Consider the following 21875-nt stretch of genomic DNA (forward strand, 5'->3'; position numbering starts at 1 on the left):
TGGGTAACGATTAGGAATTGTAGCTGCATTTAACCAGCGATAATCGCCACTTACCATTTCGTTTCCGAACTAGATAGAGCGGACTGGCCCATGAACTTTTTGAAGGACTCCAAATTCCCTGTTCCATCATGTATTGAAATTCCCCCTTGGCGGTTTTAAGCTTGTCCGGAGGTAAGCGTCTTGGTTTAGCGGCAATTGGAGGTCGGGTAGTTTCAATATAATGTAAGTACATCGTGCTTGGGTTCGGAAATACCCATAACTGGGCGCGTGTTTGTAGGGAATTCTCTGAGAAGTTGATGCCATGGGGAGTTACCCGAAATTAGTTTAATGCTCAAATCTTGACTATTGCGAATTACTCCCGGATAAGTTAATCTGGTTGTGTAATCTATCAAACGGCGATTCTTAAGATCGACAAGCAAAGAAAATTTTTGAAAAAGTCAGCGCCAATAATAGGACTTCAGTAGCAATAATGGATGGCCATTGGAAGTTGCAGCGCAATCCTAAATCAAGAGACATCAGGCGTTCACCAAAAGTTTGAATAGGAGTTCCATTTGCTACATAAAGTTGTAACTTGGTAAGGCGCTTTTGTTCGTGAAAAATGTGTTGGAACGACAGAAACATCAGCCGTGGCGTCTACAAGAAACCTTAAGGCCGAATTCTTTTCGATGACGAAAAGGCTTGCAAAATTCCGGCCGCTGTCGTTCACAACTTCGAGCTACAGGCTTTCTCGTTTCCCTGGTCGTTTTAACGACACGGTGAGCGGCATTTGTTTGCCTTGTTTCCCAATTTTTGGTGGCAAAAACAAATACCCGTAGGAGGGCTTTCATAACATTTCCTCAGTGGGCTCATATCACCCAACCGTAAATCGTGCAACAACTGCTTGATTTTAACTGTCTCGGATTCTTCATAAACAGAAATTATTTTTTTTTTAAATTTGTATTTGTCCGTCGCCGGTGGATTCAAAATTATTTCACGAGCTGATTACAGTACCTCTGATTCTAAGGTCCCAATCATATTATGTTTCGGCTACGTGGGACTTGACGTCGAAAGGGACAATTCTCAAAACCCTCACGATTCTCAAAACCGCACAAGAAACACACGTAGCTAGATTACCATTCTCACTTACTCCAAAGACCTTGAACGCCAAACAGTAATCGTTTATCTCTCAAAATGGGATCACGTGAGCTTTCAGAAGCAGAACTTTCGTCTGATTGGTTGTCTGTACCTGGGACTGAGATCCAGCCGAGACATTTTCGGTGAGATTTGAAAAAATTACGCGTAGCCGCAACATTTTTCTATAGTTAGGCGGGACTTCGCTACCAGCGGATCTCTTTTTTTCTAGGAATCCTCCCATTTAAACCAGTGCTACCAGAATCTCGTTTCTCAGAAAAGTCCCGTCTAGCAGCGACTGTAGCCATATGTGATAACGGCGGCAATCGCTGTATAAAATTAAGTTTCGTCGGCAGTAATGTGACTTAACGCGCATCCAATTGAATGAACTATAACGATGGGTCTCGGCGACAGAAGGGCGTGGCTTAACTGCCACTCGTGCCAATTGTGAAGCAGCATTGTTGTCAACCACTTTAGATCAATCAAATATGCACAATAATAATATGTATAGAATATGCACAATAATAATATGTATAGAATATGCACAATAATAATATGTATAGAAAAATAATCAATATGTATATAGTGACACAGTTTCTTGGTACTTGAAATCAGAGAAATTGGCGGCTCAAATGCAGCAGACGATACATATATCCGCTGAAATTATGACAGAAATATGTTGACTCACCGTAATGCGGCACAACGCTTGAAATGTCAGGTGAAATGTCTTACTTGCATCTCATCACAGTGGATAACTTACTGCTGCTCAGAATTTTTACATATAAACTCCATATTCATGCAACATTGAAGGTTGCTATTCGTAATAAATACGGGTCACCAATTATGGAAGTACAGTTTTTTTAGACAGATCGTTGAATAATTATAACAATTGAATAGAATAAATATTATTTTGTTTTTGGTTGCTATGGGTTACCAGATTGTCAGAGTTGAGTTGTAGTAGGCAAGTTGCCACATATCTATTTATCTATAATGTATATTAAACTTTTAATTGTTTAAAAAATGTACTTTTTAAAAACACTTATATAAATATGTAAAATAAATAACACCTTTTTAACTAATTCTACATCATCGTATGTCTGATTAGCCGCAGATGTATTTCCGAATCCAAGCCTAGTGTAGTTAGGTAGTGACTATTCTGAAGATATTTTTTAGTATTTTATGGCAGATTCAGCATTTTATTATTATTTGCATTATTTTCTTATTACGAATATGTTCTATATATTATATTACTGAAAGTTTTTTTTTTGTGTGTGGGGTTGGGGCGTCACAAAGGTATTTTGCCCCGGGCGCCAGTTATGCTTGCTATGTCACTGGCCCCTCCACTCGGGCTTAAAACAAAGCCTCCACTCGGGCTTGAACTCAAAATAAGAAATAAGAGCTAAACTATTACCAACTAAGAGGCTTAACTGTAACATGTATCTAACGTAGTTGGCCGGTAATTTAAACTAGCCAGCGAATATCAAAAGGCACGTAATATACGGCCAAGCGTAACAGCTTCAAGAGAGATTTAGCTCGAAGGCAAATACGCGCTACTCACGATTCCTAGCTCTCTCTCTCACGATATCAGTTGAGCATTCCTTAAATACTGCTTCTAATTAATTTGCATTCAACGCGATTTTAAAAACTCATTCTGGTAGGGAGTTGAAGGTGGAAACAAGAATTGCTAGGAAAGAACTTTGGAATTAAAATAACTGTTATAAAATTAAAATATACCTTACAAAGTATTATTTTTATTCCTTAAAGAGATACTGAATATCTCCGACTGATTCACGCTATCGCTTGTAAAAAAGAAAGCTTGAATCAGTAAAATATGATAAATCATTATGATAAAAGAATTTTTATTTTTCAATATTTTCTGTTTGTGTGTATTGGCAGTAATATACTTCAACAGAATAAAGCTATTTCTTTTGTAACTGTTGTATAGAAGCTTATGGAATAAATTAGATACTCTTTATAAATATCAGATACTTCTAATCTTAATGCATAAGTTTCCTCAGTGTTGAATAAACTCCGAAGATTCTTCTTTCTGTATCTGAAAAATAAAAAAAACTGGTCTAAAAATAAAAATAATATCATTTACAAATTATTGGTCTATAATTACTATTCTAGAGGCAGAGTTCTAAGGAGAAATCTAATCAGCTATTCCATTACATCTCTTTAACTTTATTGCGCTTTAGAGGAATTTTCATCTTCGCACTTACTAGAAGTCTAAACCTATAAGAACACGGACAAGAAGCAAAACTTGCATAATAGATTTATTAAAAGCTACATAGCAAACAACCAAAATGTAACAGAAACTAGCCAACTAGTACTTCATGAAATTCATATACTATACACGTACAATAAGAAGAGACAACTTTTAGAGTCTTATTAGCCTGGTTCAACTACCGTCGCAGAATGGCAGTTCTTGTTGAATTAGTCTCGGTTCCTGAAGCCACTGAAGATTGCTCCTCACTGCTAAAGTCTTTGAAGTATACACTCATGTCCATAAATTAGGGATAATGCAAAATCAGGCAAAGGAAGAGTTAGAAGCAAAACAAATTTGATTTATTTGTAACGCTTATTTATTAAACAAAAGGTAAAGAGCAAAAAAAGATGCTATATGTTTGATATTATTAAAAAAATTAGCTATTTTTTCTCCCTGGAGCAAATTACAAAAAAACCTATTTACAAAAAACCAATATTACATGGTTGGTATGATTGTTAATACATTGTATGTCTCCCAGACGATGCAATACAGTCCGTATAACGCCTAGGTATGCTGAGTATCAAATTATCGATCTGATCTTGGGGGATGTTACACCACTCAAAAAGCAATGCTCTCCGAAGTTCCGGTAGACATGTAGGAGGAGGTTGACGGGCTGCAACTCCTCGATCAAGCATGTTCCACACGTGCTCTACTGGATTCAAGTCCGGTGAGAATGCTGGCCAGTCCATACGGGTGATATCCTCCGATTGAAGGCATTCACGTACGATGTTTGCACGGTGAGGACGGGCGTTGTCACCCATAAACACAAATTGTGCGCCCATGGCGCCCCGAAACAAACCTACATGTTGTTCCAGAATGACGTCCCGATAGATTTGGCTTGTCATGGTTCCAATTTGAACATGCAGGTCAGTTCTGGAACCCAGAATAATTCCACCCGAAACGAGCACTCCTGCACCACCGTCACGGTGTCGTTCAATGATGTTTTCTTGGTGGTAACGGGTACCTGAGCTCTCCATATGAAAGTCCGGCGAGAATCAGACTGCAAGCTAAACCTGGACTCCTCGGAAAACATCACAAAAGCCCACTGTTACGGTGTCCACAATGCATGCTCTCTACTCCAGGCTAACCGCAGGCGACAGTGAGTTGCAGTAAGTGGAACGCATCTGACAGGTCTACGAGCATATAGACCAATCTGCCCTAAGCGTCTGGACACGGTCTGCCTTGAAATTGTCGTACCAGTGGCTGAAGAGAGCTAACGAGACAGGTCTGAGGCTGTGCCCCGCCTGTTTCTTTTGGCAGTAACTGCCAAATACCGGTCCTCATTCAGCGTTGTAACTCTGGGGCGACCTGTGCTGTAACGTCTACTCACATTACCATCATCCTGGAATCGTTGCCAAAGCCTGGAGATGACACTATGGGCAATTGCAAGTTCGTCTGATACTTCCAGCTGGGTACGCCCACATTCCAGACGGCCGATAATTCTACCACGTAAAAAATCATCCAAATGCGTCCTTTGTGTCATAACTATTCGGTTATTGCAGTGAAATGCTTATAAAGCGCCTGCGAACAATTTTACGTCTTTGCCTGTATTCCTTATATATCACTCTCTTACACTCTCGTCATTCTGACGTACCATCGGTGTCATCTAGTTACTTCCTGAAATTTGCATATGATTCTTGAAGATGTGTGTAGTGATTTTAAAGGTGATGTATTTATTTTAGAGTTCGATTTTCGCGTGATTCTGAATTATCCTTAATTTATGGACATGAGTGTATATCTAATTTACTTTATTTGTGAATTTTGTTGAATGATAATTAAAAATTCGTAATCGCATATTTTTATTTTAGGGAAAGAATTTTTCATGGGGTAGAATACCATAAAATGTTTTGCACGATATATGAACTTCTCTTAATGTAATTGCTTTAATTAATGTAATAAAAATTATATTTTGTTTAATGTTGTATGTTGCAGACGTGCCTTCGCCATACGCACTTTAGCAGCGAATTGTTGCTGCAATGCACTGGAAAATTGTTTCGCTATAAGAAAATACGTAGAAATACATCAGTGTGATAGTAGTCTGAAACTGATTATCGTCTTCATATTTATTAATTTTACAGGAGGAGCTTGCATGGAAACTTTTATCCCATGATGATCTTTTATTGTTGTGAAAGCATATAAAATCTGCGTCTTCTTTTTGAGTAACCCTGTATCTCTGGGTGCATGTCTTATACAAGACGGCTTTATTAGGGAGGAAGAGAAGAATTACAAGAATGTCTTATTAAAAGAATGTCTAAGAAAAATTGAGTGTATTTATGCATTCCTTATGATAAACCATGAAAACTTCATGGAGCCATTTTGTTTAGGCTTAAGGTACCTAAAAGAGCTACTGTGGTTCTGAGGATTTAATCGTTCACCCATTTGTGTATCAGACAAGGAATCTATTGGCTGCCGCTGGATGTACGGAAATTACTTTTGCATAAATTACGAAGGTGTAGATTAGTTGTGAAAAGTAGAATATTGATAAAACTCGAGGTAGCTTTACTTAACTTAGCAAACTACTATAGTATAACTGTCTATCAATTTTTTTACATTAAATCGTTATGTAAAATATTCTAACAAATATTAATTTTTTCAGGGTAGCGTTCCCGTGTTGATGTTGGACTGGTCAGTAGATGGAGCATATGTACAGGCAGTCTTCACGGATAGTGATTATCACGATATTGTGTTTTGTAAGAACTTTTTGAATTCCTGTTTTTGACTATTAAACAATAGTAATCTAAAGTACATCACTTTTCATATAAAATATTAATATTGCAAAGATAATGGTTGGAACCTGAAGAAACTTCTGTTGTTTTATAATTTTTTAATTATACAATTAATTCTAATATAGTAGTCTCTTAGTTTATTTGAATTCGGAAAGCACATGAAGGCTATAAACCTAAAGGAAAGCTATGCCTTCGATGACGACATTTAAAGGAAATTGTTTTGAATGCACGTTATACAAATAACGTATCGCAAAGAACTCATAAAATTTGTATATTAGATAGTTAAATATTTAGAGTATGAAAATAGGATATTTTTTTTTCTTCTTTTAATAGCGAATTAATGAGAAACAACAGAGAGACGTGTTAATGAATTCTAAAAATAATAAGTCAATGACTAATTTTTTCCATATTCTGTGCAGCTGTAATATCATAATAATTTTGTATATAAAATTTCAAATGTTTTTTTAAATATCGTTGAGAACTAATAACAGTTTCTTAAATAATTAATAAATTTAATAAATTGGGCCAGTTTTGCAAAAGACATTTTGCGGAGAATAAATTTGTCAGTATATATTCCTCACAATGATTTTTCATTTTCTCCCTAAAATTAGGTTCAGAAATACAGATCCTGTTCTTTTGAAGAAAACACATCAAATATTTCAAAGCAGCGCTCTGTTTACCTATGCTTTAAAAAATGCAAATGATATTAACAGTCTGAGCCTTCTCTCATTCAGAGATATCCGTTGTCTGTTAACTATCGTATTTTTTCCCTCTTTTAATTTATGTACTATCAGGTCGAAGTATTAATAAATAGTTTTATTTTAAACTTTAATTATGACACATTTCACTAGCATTCGTTATGGGTGAAAAGTTATCCGACTGTCTTCTACGGTTACTCAGAGGTGTATTGGCCTTTGGGATCGTTAACGTAACCCTATAACCGTGCCTCGTCCCAGCATTTTATGGAACTCAGAAATTGTTCACCAGGTCATTCGAAATGCTAGCCGGACATGAGGATCTCTCATGCTTCAATTTTTTAACTTGAAAAAAAGCAAGCTTTATAAAGATTCTGGCGCTTTGATGCGCTGTAATGCAGATTGCCATGCAAGTAGAGTTTTAATTTACTATTCTGAGTAAAAAAAATTAAAAAAAAATCCTATTTTCAAAGCTATGATTCAGTATAAGAGTGCCTGCATCTTTATTAAGGTTATTTTTTTCGGATTAAAAGATGATCTCCATAAAAATGCGAGTATATTTATTTCAGACCATCCGTGTGAAGTTTTCTGTCTTGACAAACTTTGGCTTATTTGCATAAAGATGCTGACCTCTTTATGATGGGCACCGTTATGAAGGCTTATCCCATCAAAATAAAGTGCTGATGAAACGATCTTTTACAACTCATACCTGGAGAAAGAGTCTTGGATTTAACAGTAAAAGGAAACATCTTCGATGGCACCGATTCGATTATTATAAATAAGGAAAGGCATGTTAGCAGAGCTGGATTAACCATCAAGCAAAATAAGCACATGCTTAAGGCATTAAGGAAAGGGGGCGCCACCAAACTTTGTCACTGCCTGTTTTACTATGGAATATAATGACGCAGTTAAACAAGATCGAGGGTGAAAGAATTTGTTAAAATCTATTTAAATGTTGGCAGCGGGTACCGTGCTTAGGGCGTCTAAACGTCTTAACGTGTTTAGTCTAAATGGCACTGCATGTTAGGCATTTTATTTTCATACGTATGATAAATGCCGCCTTCTCAGGAAGCAGAGAGTGTACTCAACCAAGTGAATTGATGTTCATAGGAACTCCATAAAAAGGAAACTGTAAGTTTTCCAAACGAATTTTTGATCGTCGTATTCTTGGCTAAGAACGTACTTAAAGCGTCACTTGCACATTTTATTTGCTGTTAAATTATTATTGCTAAAAGAAAAAATATCCTTAATTTTATACTTTATCTCCATTAACTGTTTAATTTAAAAACCTGTTAAAAGATTTCTGAACGGAATGATATAAATTTGTATGCAATTCAGTTATTTTATTTTATAGACATTGGATAGATAAAAAAATAAATCCTCTGAAATATAACATTAGAACAAGTCTGGAAAAGTAAAGTTTCAAGAGAAGAAATTCGCGACCTGCTCTTTGAATTCTTATATAATGAATGGCAACTATAATTCACAAATAAATACGGATCACGAATGTCAACCAAGCATTAAAATTTGCTTCAAGCTGTAAGATTTTATCTAAATTAAAGTTACTTTATTGGCTAGATCTTTACTTGAACTGTAAAGCGACTATTCGACAAGTTCACACAGCATCAATAACAAAACGTACAAAGGGTGATAATACCCTTTTATTCAACTCATGGAAGTATTTAGAGTCGACATTACTGGTGCTTATACAAAACTTAGCCAATACTTATGGTTATAACTCAAAATAGAAATATAAAATTAAGACTAAGCCTAAGTTAAACAGAGAGACAATAGAAAAGGTAAATAACTTAAGAAAACTGTTTAGTTTAAAATTGAATAAGTCTTTACAAAGCAAACAGAGGAACTAAATAAAACTGCTTTTAAAATCTCCGGAGATTCATAAAAGCATGCAGAAATGCTTCATAATGTGTGCACTTTATAAAAAGTAGATTGATGAGCTGTTCTCATACGTAATACGTATAAACTCTTCAAATACTATGTTATATAACTATTTTATTATTTTTAAATTACAAGCATCGAACTATGATATTTTTCTAAAAGCTAATCATAAATGATTCAGAACAAGTTGTATTTGCAGTGTGGACAATAATAACTTATAAACAATTATAAGCAGTCTTAAGAATTCATTTACGGATTGCTAAAATTCAATTTAGCTGTAGTTACAGCAGAACATAGGAACGACTGATACCCGCTTTTTGTAGTCTGAATGAATTCAAGTTCTATAAATTTGAAACTAATAATAGCCTGTTTAACTAAATCGAGCAAAAATAAAAATAAAAATCCCATATATACGAAGTTTTGAACAGATTTGGCTTTTCTTATATGTAGTTATTTCTCCCCCCCCCAAAAAAAAATGCTATTCTACTTAGTATATCTTTAGTGCCAATCCGTACAACTAACATTCTTAATCTCTTACTAGCACAGGGGTACTAGTATGGTCAGATTTCGGTTTATGCACTCTGAATTCCACTTCTTTTATTCTTTATCCTTGAGGTTATTGTTCAAACAAAAAGGAAGGCTAATTTAACTAAAATTAGAGTACAGTGATATTAAGAACTTTACGTCTGTACTATATAAATGTAATGAAAATTACTCCTAAAATTCTGTCTATTTTGTATCTGCTAGTGTGCCACATTCTCTTGGTAACATAGACCGTTTCTTAAATAACATTGTGTCCTTCCTAATACATATAGTTTAAAACTTATGATATTAATTCTATGAATAACTGTGTGCCATTATTATAAATTTAATATAAATTGCTCCAAAACATCTACTAGTTTTGTATTCGTTAGTTTCATTTGATAAGAATGTATGCATTTCTTTTAATGTGACAGCCTGTTTATCTATCGGTTTATTTATACTTTATTTTTTTATTTTTAGGGGACTTAAAGAGAAAAGAGAAGCTACATAGTGCCTCCCAACTGAAAGAGCTGGAGTGGTACAAGCCAAACTGCACATTAGGGTACAAAATAAATGGTAATTAAAATCTTGCATTTTCAAGGTATATATTATATAGCATTTTAAGAGGGAGAGGAGAACTATTATGTCTATTTTTTGTAAAGATTGAAGTAATAATGCTATCTAGCGGGCAATAGGAATAGCTTCTACATTATGAATCTCTTCAGGAGGAAATGTATTCATATTCGTAATCATAACGAAGGGAAGATTCGCATCCTGGAGAAAAACATTTTTTGCTCACGCTCCAAGAGCGAAGAATCATTTATGTCCAACTTCCTTTATCATGCAAAAAGCATGATGCGAATAAGCATGATAAAGCCGTTCTTGTCTTTTATAACGACGACCTATTGGTTTCGTCCATGAGTTTCATGACTTTCTTCCAGTGCAGGCTGTGATTCAGTGGCCGAGTTTTCTGCCAAGAAGACGAAGACAAAAAACAGGGAGAACCAGCGAGGCTATGAACGTTTTAAGAGCAAGCACATGATTTTGAACCTAAAGTGCAAGCTTTTTCTGAGTTTTTCTTTGATTTATGATAATCAAAAATAACGAATTCTCAAACATTTTAATGAACTAAAGAATTATAATACCCAAAATCAATATCTCGCTGGGCTTTTAACGCTTTTGCCCGTGATGTGCCGAGGTTCTATTTGCGAAATGAAGGATCTTCACAAAGTACATCTTATTCTTATCGAGTGCGTTGTTTCTAAGATGGGCGATGTAATGATGTGCAAGTTTATATAAATGCCTTTGCTTCATTTTGTGACACTATAAAAAATCGGGTTGAAAAACTGAGAGTTAACGGAAGAACTGCGAGTTCGTCGTTGATGGAAAAGCACCGGTAAACCGCAAAGGAATATTTAGAAAACCGAAATATGAAATTCCCGAGGAAGCTATTTTCTAATATAATCGAAATCATCAGCTTCTTCAAAAGAAGAAAGTTTTATTATTCCTTAAAAAAGAGTAAGAAAATATACCTACCGTCAGAACTAAAGCATCACAAAATTAGACAACATGTACAAGACGATATGTCCTGGGTCCAAAACGTTTTGCTGGATGAATTAGTTGGGATAGATGATGTTACTAATGATAATGATTCTGATAACGAAGACTATATGTTCCTAAGATTAACCGAAGAAACTGAGAATATATACATATATAAAGTCTGGCTAAAACGTTATAAGATTGCTTGAATATTAACTATCTGAATAGTTGCTACCTGTTTCCAACAAAGGGAACTATATAGTAAAAAGTATTTTGATTCTCGTCTGCTAATGGCATTAAGATGAGTTGTTAAGAAGACAGTTATCTTTTGGCATTTGAATCTTATTTATGTTTGTGATGGAATCTCATTTGGATGAGAGATGTGCGATGACGTTTTGTTTTAAAAGTGGCAAAACTTATCAAATGATGCATATTGCTTGCGGTGAAGAGTGTTTGTCGCAAATTAGCGTGTTTTTATATGGTTTGATAGATTTTTAGATGGTAGAGCTGGCAGTAGAACAAGACGTCCTCGCACAAGCCGGACTGGCCGAATTTCGAAGCTGCCCGTGCTGCTTTAAATCAAGATCGTCCATCAATGATTAGGATGCTTGCAGAGCATTTAAACATTGATAAAAAAAAGTGCCCATACAATAAGTTTTGAGGATTTAGGAAAATGGAACTTGTGTGAACATTTTGTTCCGTATTCATTAACAACAAAACAAAGGGATGATCTAGTGGTAGTTTGTCCATGCGAAATCCCAATCCAGACTTTAAAAAAAATCACCACAGGTGATTAACCGTGGTGCTTCGCCTGCGATAAAGAAACGAAGAGAAAGCGTGCAAGGTTGGCCAAAACTCGTCATAGTCTTAGAAAGTGCGTTTTCAAAAATCTGTGCTGACGACAATGTTAATAGTTTTATTTATTTATTTATTAAGATTGCAGAGGATTGATTCTTCAGGAATTCGTTACTGAAGGGAAAACGGTAAATGCGGGGTTTTACATGGGTGCATTGGATCGGCTATTGAAACGCGTCGCATGTGTGCGTCCAGACTTTTATGACGATAATTACTTGGTTTATTAATATTCTATTTAAAAGTTTGAATTTCTATTATTTTAGGGATTAAATTTCATTCTTCTGGGTTACTTCATTTAGATACATTCTGCTAACTATTAGGAGATAATATAATCAATGTTACTTAGTAAAGGAATTATATATATGTATGTAAATGTTTTAAAGAACAATAGGAAATTAAAATAAAAACCTAGACACAAATTTGCGCAATGTGCTTGAAAATTTTTGAAAATAATAAATCAAATTTCGAAAAACGGGAAGAAAAAGAAAATGCCGCATTAAATATTTGAAGGCTAAACCCATTATCTCCATGTAACAAGTTAAACTCGTAAAACGCAAGTTAAAGAAAAATACCAAATGAAAACAAAATTTCATTTGAAAAGAGGAAAGCTTATAAAAAACTTGAAATTAGTACAGATTTAAAACAAAAAAATAAAAGTTTTTAAAAATTTTATTAATCTCCTTTGTTTAATGGTTCAAGCAGAACTTGTCAAGGGAAAAGTGCTTTGAAGCTTAAACCAAGTTGATTAACGAGGGATAAAAAATATGTTTTGTTCCAATGAATCCACTGAGACTTTAAACCGCCTTAAAGTAATCCAACTTTCTTTACAAACGTAATTTAATTCAACAGCAGCATAAAATTCATTTCTTTTCCCGAAATGTTTTCGCCCGCCTAGAGTACTAAATTTATACATAAATGCAACAAAATTATCTAAAAAATTATCAATGGGGCATAAAAAGGCTAAAGATACTATTACTATACAAAAATAATATATCTTACAGAATTAAATAAACAATTTAACTTTCAAAAAATATTCATGTGTTGTCCCTATTACAGTACAAAGTCCGGACGTCCATTATCCGGAATGATCTATAATCCGGACCTCAAAGCCACAAACTTTTTTGTATGCTTTAAGCATACGCGCAATGCGTTTATGCATGCGCGTTTAATGTTACGCATGCGCGTTTAATGTTTACGCATGCGCGTTTCGCACCAAAAAAAGTAGCAACTTAAACAACTTACATTGAAAGAAATGTTCAATAAAGTAAACAAATAAATATTAAGCTTTTTTTTGTAAATTTTGATATCCTTTAGATCATAATTGCTTTTTATTTCATAAATTACGGTTTCATATTTTTAATTGTATAATTTCTGCATGCCATCTTACCAGATTAAATTGATGATCTATAATCCGGATTACGACGAGTCTGGATTACGGATTTTGTGCTGTATATAAATCCAAAAACAAGGACTGGCTCATTTAAATGAAGTATAAAAACCAACTTTTTGTGAACTAAAAATCCTGTTAAAGTAAAAAATAGCAATTTCTGGTGCTAATTTTGCTCAATAAGGAAATAAATATTATACCCAGAAAACAATGAAACTTTTGAAAAAATCAAACATACCCTTCTGTTCGGCGGTATGTATGAACTGCCCAAATTCCAGACGCCTAAAAGATTGCCAAAATTTCAAAAGAACCTTGCACTAGTTACTAGAAAATTTAACTAATCTTCTGCAACAAATAACAAAGGAATTCAAACCATAAAAAGAGCCCGGACTTTCTTGTTGTTAAGCTATTGATGGCTTTCCGGAAAAGGGGTGCTGGGTTGGGGGCATCTTATGGAAGAGGTAACAAGTGTCAAACAGGGCGTCGTTTTTAGTTGTTTGTCTTAAAAGAGAAAGCATCCAAGATGGCTAAGCAAAAAAAAAAAAAAATCACTTATTTAAAATCTCTTATTTAAAACTGGCCCAAAAAGCTCAGGAAAAATGAAGGAAAGGTATTGAAAAAATTTGTAATTCTTCAAGCAATCGAGCTATAAAAACGTCGTAAGAAATCGAAACAAACCCTTTTTTTTAATAATATAACAGAATAGCCAGTATTTCCATAGAATACATAAGAGTGTTATTCTGATCATGATAGCCAAATTCCAAGAGAAATTTCGTGTATATATTATTTACTGTACAAATTTCGGTTAGTAAGGTTTAAAGGCTTATGTATGATTGATGCAGACTCAGCATAATTTTATACCACTATTTTCTTTGTAAATGGAGTTACAAAAACTAAAAATTCTTTTTTCTTCAAATGCTTAAGAACAAAGATTAAAGGTAGCCCTCTGGCTTTTCATTTGTGAGGCGAAACAGCGAGAGAGAATGGATATCATTCGCACTTTAAAGAAGTTTGCGTTATTGAGTTGCAAAATTAAGCGCATCAGACACAACACTCAGAGTTTAAATGAGCTTTTTAAGATAAGTTATATAAAATATTAAAAATGTCTTCCTTTATAGATAGATAACCCATTACATCATTCAGTCGATTAAATGCTTTAAAATTATATTTCAGACACCAAAACTTTTGCCACGTGAATTATTTTAAATTTCCTTAAGCGCATTGAACTCCCATTACAAACTGAACATGTTTTCAGTGGAGCCAAATCAGTAGTTCGCCACAGGCCGTCACGCTGGTACATAAAATATTTGCTAATATTTCACCCGTTTTCCTAAAGTGTTAGTCTAAGCGGTGAAGCCAAATGAATTCTTTAATGTGTTTTTTATTGGAAAACAGTGACTACCAATATGAATTTTTAAGTCATTCAGAACTTCAGTTTTCTTTATTGCGGGCAAGTAATTTTATTCCTTTTTATGGATCGTTTAATAAAATATACCGAGTTCGAATTCATTCATTCATCATTGGTAGACTTCAAAATTTAAGTTATTAGCCGTTGTTGGGTATAATTAAGGAAAATTCGCATAATTCGAAATGTCAGGTTTTCATGAGCACCATGGAAAGCTAAAGACATCGCAAGTTAAAACTTTATCTAATTTTAAATATTTTTGCCTTAAATGCGTATTTTATTTGTAAAAATATGTAAATGAAAAAATTTAAATCCAGATTTTGAGTCTGATGAAATTGCTATGTTTTTAATGTAATGTCGACCTGCAGTGACATTACTTTAATGAAAAACACAATCGGATTATTAAAGAAACGTCGGAGGGGAAAAAACAGACGGGCACTTGATTTTTGCTACTGAGAAGAAAAAAAAAAAAAAAAAAGGCTATATCGTCACAAATCTACAGATAAAAAAAGTAACAGGTTGCTCACTTGATATCCTAGAACTCTATAGTTTTAATTTTTTAAAGAATACCAGAGGAGACGCCTGTAATTTTTAAATGATTTATTATTTATTAGTTTTTTAAGCGCTTCTACATACTTTATATATGATTTTGTACTTTGTTATTGTTAAATACGTCTTTTTTTGTGAAAGAAATCTGCGAGTTATTTATATAGTAGTCTCTAATCATCTAATAGATGAGAAAAGCCGTCAATCAGATATTGGTGAGGAGAAATCTTGGATTAAATTACCCATCATCTATAGGTTATGTGATGTTTAAAGTGTTAGTGAATGTAAATGTAAAAAATTTTCCTTGCACGAGTTTGCACTATTATTTTTTATATAATTCTTATTAGAGGTAGAGGTATGTTCTTCATTTTATTGCATTTAATTCTTTCTTTGATTTCATAGTAATAATAGGTAACTTTCTTTCGTTTACTTCTTAGTTCGAACGAATAATGAGGATTCTTATTATTTTCACCTTAATTTACTTTTGAAATAATGCAGTTGAATTCGTCACATTGCTGAGAATTAAATATGTTACATATAATTCCATTATTAATGTTCGTAATGAACTTAAATGCGTAAAGGTATAAAATTGGGATTTACAAATTTAGGTATCCTCTTCCCAGGCAAATGCAAGATGAAATTTCAAGAATGCAACAATGTGAAGAATATTTGTGAAGTCGTTTGATCAGTTACAAGTTCCAGAGGCCAATATGCTTTATGGAATTATCGAACTTTGGTCGGCTGTGTGGATACTAATCAAATACTTCCTAAAAGTGCAGGCCATAAAAATGTTTAGAAACGCATATTTTAAACTACCCTAATACTTAAATTACTGTTTCAGGAGGATGCAGCTAATTTCTTATATCAAAGTTCCCTATAAATGATTGCAGAATATTAATAGATGTGACAATTAAACAGAATAATTAGAATACGCTATTCTGCAGAAAATATTCTGTTTATTCATTTTATTTCGTTTTTATAAAATGCATAAAGGTAGAAAATTTTTAATATTTATAATTTAATAAAAGTAATAAATTAAAAAGAATGTACATTCGTTTGCAAATTGTCAATACAAGCATATTAGAGATACTGAAATCAAGTGTCTTTTAGAATTTTCAAAGATAAATTAGAAGATAATAATAAATTGACAAATATGGAAACAATTTAGTTTGTAGCATTATTCTTTATGTTAGTTCCGAAGCAAATGTAAAAATTTCACTTCTGCTTTAAAATATATCAAGTTATGTTTTTGTGAAGAGTGTTTACCTGAATATGCGTACGAAACTGCGTAAATGGTTATTTCAGATTTCCTTTCTTTTCCTTGTTACAAATCAAAATATTGGTAGCAGTAAACGCAAATTCTGTTTTTCTAGAAAGTTAAGTGCTGTCACGTGAAATAGTAGTTGCAGTAAAATTGAGAAGCTATGCTATTGTGAAACATCAGTAACCATGTTATCTATATTTCATGCGTATTTGTCTAAATCTCTTTTAATATTTTCTGAGAAAATTGAAGCAATTTTCATTTTTGTAATGCTTTTCATTTTAGGAATGTGGAACAATAAACATATCCCAGATGCTGTGCATGTTTGCTGTAACGTATCTAACTCCAAACAACTTTTAGCAGCCGGGGACAAAAATGGATGCGTTCGGCTTTTCCGATATCCTAGTACAAGTGATAAGGTAATTTGTTTTGCAGAAATACATATATAATAAATTGAGTTGAAATAAATAGCCATATAATGATGGAAAACTGCGTCCCAATTTTTTTAGAGAACTTTAAAAACTGAACCTTTTTAAAATGAACGTTTTTTATAATAGCCAATATTATTTTAAATATATGACTTAAAAACGAAATGTATTTCGGTATATTGATGCTTATGTTAACTTAGATGCATATATTTCAGATACTTTATTAAATTCAACTAGTTTAAGATGTTTGTGTATAATTTTATTTTAGTTGACGTAAAATATGGAAAATAAATTTTTACACAGTTTCCTTTTAGGTTTAAAAAAATTAAATGCATTCTCTATTTTTCGGTGTTTGCTGTTACAAAATTAAGTATTTTTTTATTATTAATTTTGAGTTAAATAGGATTGTTAATTAGGTTTAATAGCCTTTCACTACCTGATCATTGAAACGCTGGCATACACTAAAGTAAAGGAAAGGTAGCAAAACCGACATACCAGTGTTTTTCCGCCATAGTGTGCTCCACTCAGACAAAACATGAACCTGTTATATTATGTGCTGTAGCTGGAATTAACGTTGCAGAAACCAGTTCTCAATTTGTATTGTGTTGTAGTGAAGTGTGGTTGGTTTTAGTTCGTGCTGAAATTTTCGTTCTGCAATCTTCAAGAGCTCACTGTTCTAAGAAATCGCAGGTAAGAAATTTATTTCACTAAACTATTTTGTTATTCAAATATTGAACTTTTCAAATCACTACAGCATTTTCGCTAATTACTAATCGTTGCTAGTGAAACAAGCGTAGGAATGAAGGATTATGGTGTTCTATAAACCGACAGGCTTGAGTGCCATTAACTGAGTCAAAGTTCTTTTAACTGATTTTATTTTTCTTGTTTTTTATTGCGTAAGTCCAAAGATAGTTAGAAATACGTCACGGCATCCACCTTCTTATAATAAAGGAAGTAAAATCCGACAGTGGGACCCAAGTAATATAACTAAGGCTATAACAACTATCCGAAAACGGAAATGGGCTGTTTGAAGGAGGCTTCAAAGATATTTCATGTGCCTCAGAAAACACTAAAAAAGCTAGATAACGAAAAATACGGCACTCCAGAAGAAGGAGCTAATTGCAAACACGGAAGACCACCTGTCTTCAGCCCGAAATTGGGGCAGCAACTTGTTCGCTACTGTTTAGCTATGGAGGCGACTTTTTTTGTTTTAACAAGAAGGATCTACTTAGGATATCAAGCACGCTTTCAGTGACATTATGGGAAAATCTTGGCTTGGCCTATTTTTAAAAAGACACTCAGAGTTACCTGTACGAAAAACGACATAAACTTCTTTTGCAAGGAAAGAGGGCTTCAATAAGAACTCTGTTGACAGATGTTTCGAGTTGCTATATTCTGAGTTTAGCAAACATAATTATCCACCTCATCGAATTTACAATGTCGATGAAACAGGTTTGACAATATTCAGAGTAAAGTTCCGCACGTAATCGAAAGGAAGGGAAAGCGACAAATTAGTGTCATATCTTCAGCAGAAAGATCTTTGACCACACTCATTTGTGCGATGAATGCCACTGGAGATTTCATACCACCTTTGGTGATAGTTCCTAGAAAATATATGTCGCAACTTCTAATGAGAGGTAACCCAGCTGATTCGATTGGTGTAGCCCACCCGTCAGGTTGGGTACAAATTAATAATTTCACTCAGTGGTTCTAGCAATTTGTGAAGAAAACAAAACCAACCTTTGATGATCCTGTTGTGCTCTTGTTGGATGGGCATTTCATCCATACCAAGAATTTAGAGTTGATCAATTTGGCTAGGGAACATTTTGCCAAAATAATTTCCTTTCTGCCGCATATCACCCATAAGCTACAACCTCTAGACAAAACCTTCATGGGGACACTGAAGGCTTACTATTCAGAGGAAATTAGACTATGGATGCGATCAACAGGAAAACCAGTTACTCATTATGACATAATGGAACTACTTGGCCAGGCTTATATCAAATGCTAGACAGTAGAAATTGTTATGAATGGTTTCAGGGAAACTGGGTTATGTCCACTTAATCGTGAAGTGTTTTCGGATTCTAACTTCATAGCTGCTGAATAAGATGCCGATAATCGGGGCATCTCTTATGATACATCTATGATTGTTACCGAAGAACGTGAAATCTCTACTTCTCAAGCACCTTCAACTTCTGGAACGCCAAAAAATGACCAACGACCCTCTACATCTCACGGCATTTGTCCATTTGATATCGCTCCAGTTTCTGGGAAGAGGAAGAAGATATGAAACAGAGAACGTAAAGCTTCTCAATCAAGAGTCATTACCGCATCACCATACAAATCGGAATTGATTGCTGCTACTCAGAAAAAGAAAAGCGGAGGCAGAATAGGTCTTAAAGCTGAGGCAACACGAAGAGAACCATCGTAATCAGAAGGGAAGAAATGCAAGTCACGCCCGAGAAGAAAACTGCAATTCTCAACAAATGATTGGTTATCGTCATCAAATGAAGATTTCGGTGCGAGTGAACCTACAAGCAATGATGTAAAATGCATTTTTTGCGAAAGATTTTGTTAGCAAGATAACAAAAAAGAAGAATGATTTCAGTGCATATCTTGTGAGGAGTGGGGTACATACAGAATGTGCTGGTGCTGAGAAAGACATTTATGTTTGTGATTATTGTAAATACATAAGGTTCAATTTGTTGTAAATGTGCTTTTCGATTGTTTTATGTTAATTTTCTTTACGAATGCTTCTATTGTCAGAAGTCTGATTGTCATTATAATAGTCCCTATAGGCTTATACTTCTTAAATGTAACTTTTGAAATATAAAAGTGATTGTTGATGAATAATGATATGTAATTGTAAGTTAAAAAATGAGTGGTTTCTGTGCATTTTAGCTTTTTTTTATGTCGGTTTTGGGATCTCTTTTCTCGTCCATTTGCAAAAATCTAAACAAATTGAAATGTGCCAAATGTATTCAACATTTTTCATCAAATTAACATGCATTTGGGCTTAAAATAGATTCTTACTTACATACCTGCATAAATTTTATTGAATTCGGACACCAATTTTAGGTTTAAAATTCAAAAATTAAATGGTATGTCGGTTTGGGTACTTTTCTTTTATATTTCGTCATTGATCATGTCAGATAAAATTTCGATCTCTAACTTTTTGCCTAATTATTAATTTTACTGAGGTATGCAGTCGAAAGTTTAAAAAGAGCACTACGATTAGGTAAGCTTGCGAATATAAAAGTTAACGTGTAAGTGACATAAATAATGTCATGGAAACGAAAGATGTGACAATTTTTATTCAGTGCATGGAAGAGGATACATTAAGTCAGTATTGTACTGGGAAGAAGTAATTATCCGTAATGCAAAGCTTAGCTCCTCTCTTGTTAGCTTACTTCCGCACATAAGTTTGTCTAGTGAAATGTTAGTTCATGCTGCTTGAGCTTCTAAATGCAGTTCAGCTATATTTCTTACAGCAGAAGGTCTTTCAATTCAGTTCCAAAAATTCTGTGGTCGGGTTAGATCTGGAACGCATGCAGGCCACGTGGTTTACGAACTATTTGCAGATTATGTTGCGAGACGCTTGCGGCATGCCGGACCATCGTCTTGTTCAAGGCGCATTGCATTCCCGTCATTCAGCCTTGCAAATACCCATACGTTTTTCCAGTGAACACGCTGCCTGACATTACGTTACAACCATTCTTGAAAGAGGTATAGTTGTGGTAATTTAATGGCACACATGATCTAAATACCGTTTCCAGGAAGAGATTCTGGGCTATTCTGCTGCTTCTTTCTGTGGGAGGGTAGTTGTAATCTATGTTGGGGTTGTCATTCCGTAGCCTAGATTAAACCATTAAATGGGCCACAGTAAAATCTCAGGTACCACCATTTGAAAAATTAACGCATATATCCGCGTTTTCTCAGAATAATATTCATCTAAAAGTAAATATTAAGTAAAATTACATATCTTTTCTCATCCTTTCATACTGCAAGTGATCTGGTGTTTTTTTCCCTTCAATTTTTGCCATTATATAAACCTATTTTTGACATATATTTTCAGAAATGTAAAAAATTAATAATTTTCTTATTTTTTCAGGCTGCTTATTATGAAGAAAAACAGTGCAGCACAGATGTGAATATGATACAATTCCTTCATGATGATAAATATCTTGTTTCAACAGGAGGGCCTGATGGAGCAATATTTGTATGGAAACTTTCTTCCACTAGTGTCGCATGAAACTCATCGGATTAAGAATATGCATCATTACATTATTAAATTTGTTGTTTTTAGAACTGATGTATGTCTTGTGAATTCTTTAATAAGCTTTTTTGTGATGTAATAAATACGATTTATGTACATCTTGAAGGAAAGGTTTTAATTATACAAGAATCTTGCAAGATTTTTTAAAATAAACTGTGGTATATTTTTACTACATGAGAATAACATTGCACCCGATCCAAATGTCTATACTGTCTTGTAAAATAATCCTAAATTTGGGGAAACTGAAATTCATTTTGATTTTATGTGGCTCCATTGAGATTTCGTAAGTGATTATGACAGTTTTAGTTTTAAAATCAGCAAAACTTAAGCTACTATCTGATCAGTTTACTTCCTGGTAATATAACGAAACAATAAAATTCTAAATACAATAACGTAGTTCACGTAAATAAACCTGTGACTTAATAGCTTCCAAATAATTAGAAACATGATCAGTTTGCAAATAGTCTCAAAATTACGTATATATAAAGGAAAATATTGTTTCAATATTTACTATTAACATAAAAGTTTTACTTTGAGTGAATTCTTTACTTTCAATAGACATTTCTCAAACTTTTTACTGAACTATTTTATTATAGTTCACTATTTATATTAGTATTCATAAGTTCTTTTTCTAGGAGATAATCCAAAAACTACTTTAATAAATACCTTTGTATTATCAGGTTCAATGTTCCTTCTTACCTTCTTCGGGAACATGCAAGGACCTGACTCGGAACAGAGAGCTTACTAAAGCTATGTTCACTAATTATGGGAAGTAGACAGGATACACAAGAAGGGTATACAAAACCCTTTATTTTTCTCTATTTACAAAGACTTCCGTACTTCGGAATACACAGACCCGCTACTCGGGGTCTAACGTAAAAATATAAAAATAAAACTGTACTCTAATTTAACTTTAAAATAATAAACGTGGAAGATTGGCCTTATATTAACAGGAAG

The 21875-nt window shown here is 33.8% G+C and overlaps 1 protein-coding gene across 1 annotated transcript in view; it reads left to right on the forward strand.

The window, feature by feature from the left end:
• The window catches only part of DCX-EMAP (Doublecortin-domain-containing echinoderm-microtubule-associated protein), a 151804-nt gene extending 130850 nt beyond the window's left edge, over window positions 1-20954 (forward strand). Inside the window, exons 15-18 of the mRNA XM_035352541.2 lie at window positions 5976-6069; window positions 9702-9797; window positions 16500-16633; window positions 20754-20954. Of these exons, the coding sequence (XP_035208432.1) occupies window positions 5976-6069; window positions 9702-9797; window positions 16500-16633; window positions 20754-20894 (465 nt within the window). The 3' untranslated portion in view covers window positions 20895-20954. The remainder of the gene's footprint in view (window positions 1-5975; window positions 6070-9701; window positions 9798-16499; window positions 16634-20753) is intronic.
• The last annotated feature ends 921 nt before the right edge of the window (window positions 20955-21875 follow it).

Source organism: Stegodyphus dumicola, chromosome X1 (assembly GCF_044657685.1).
Source record: "Stegodyphus dumicola isolate Sdum_Otavi_A_Nest chromosome X1, ASM4465768v1".
In the NCBI taxonomy this organism is placed as follows: Eukaryota; Metazoa; Arthropoda; class Arachnida; order Araneae; family Eresidae; genus Stegodyphus; species Stegodyphus dumicola.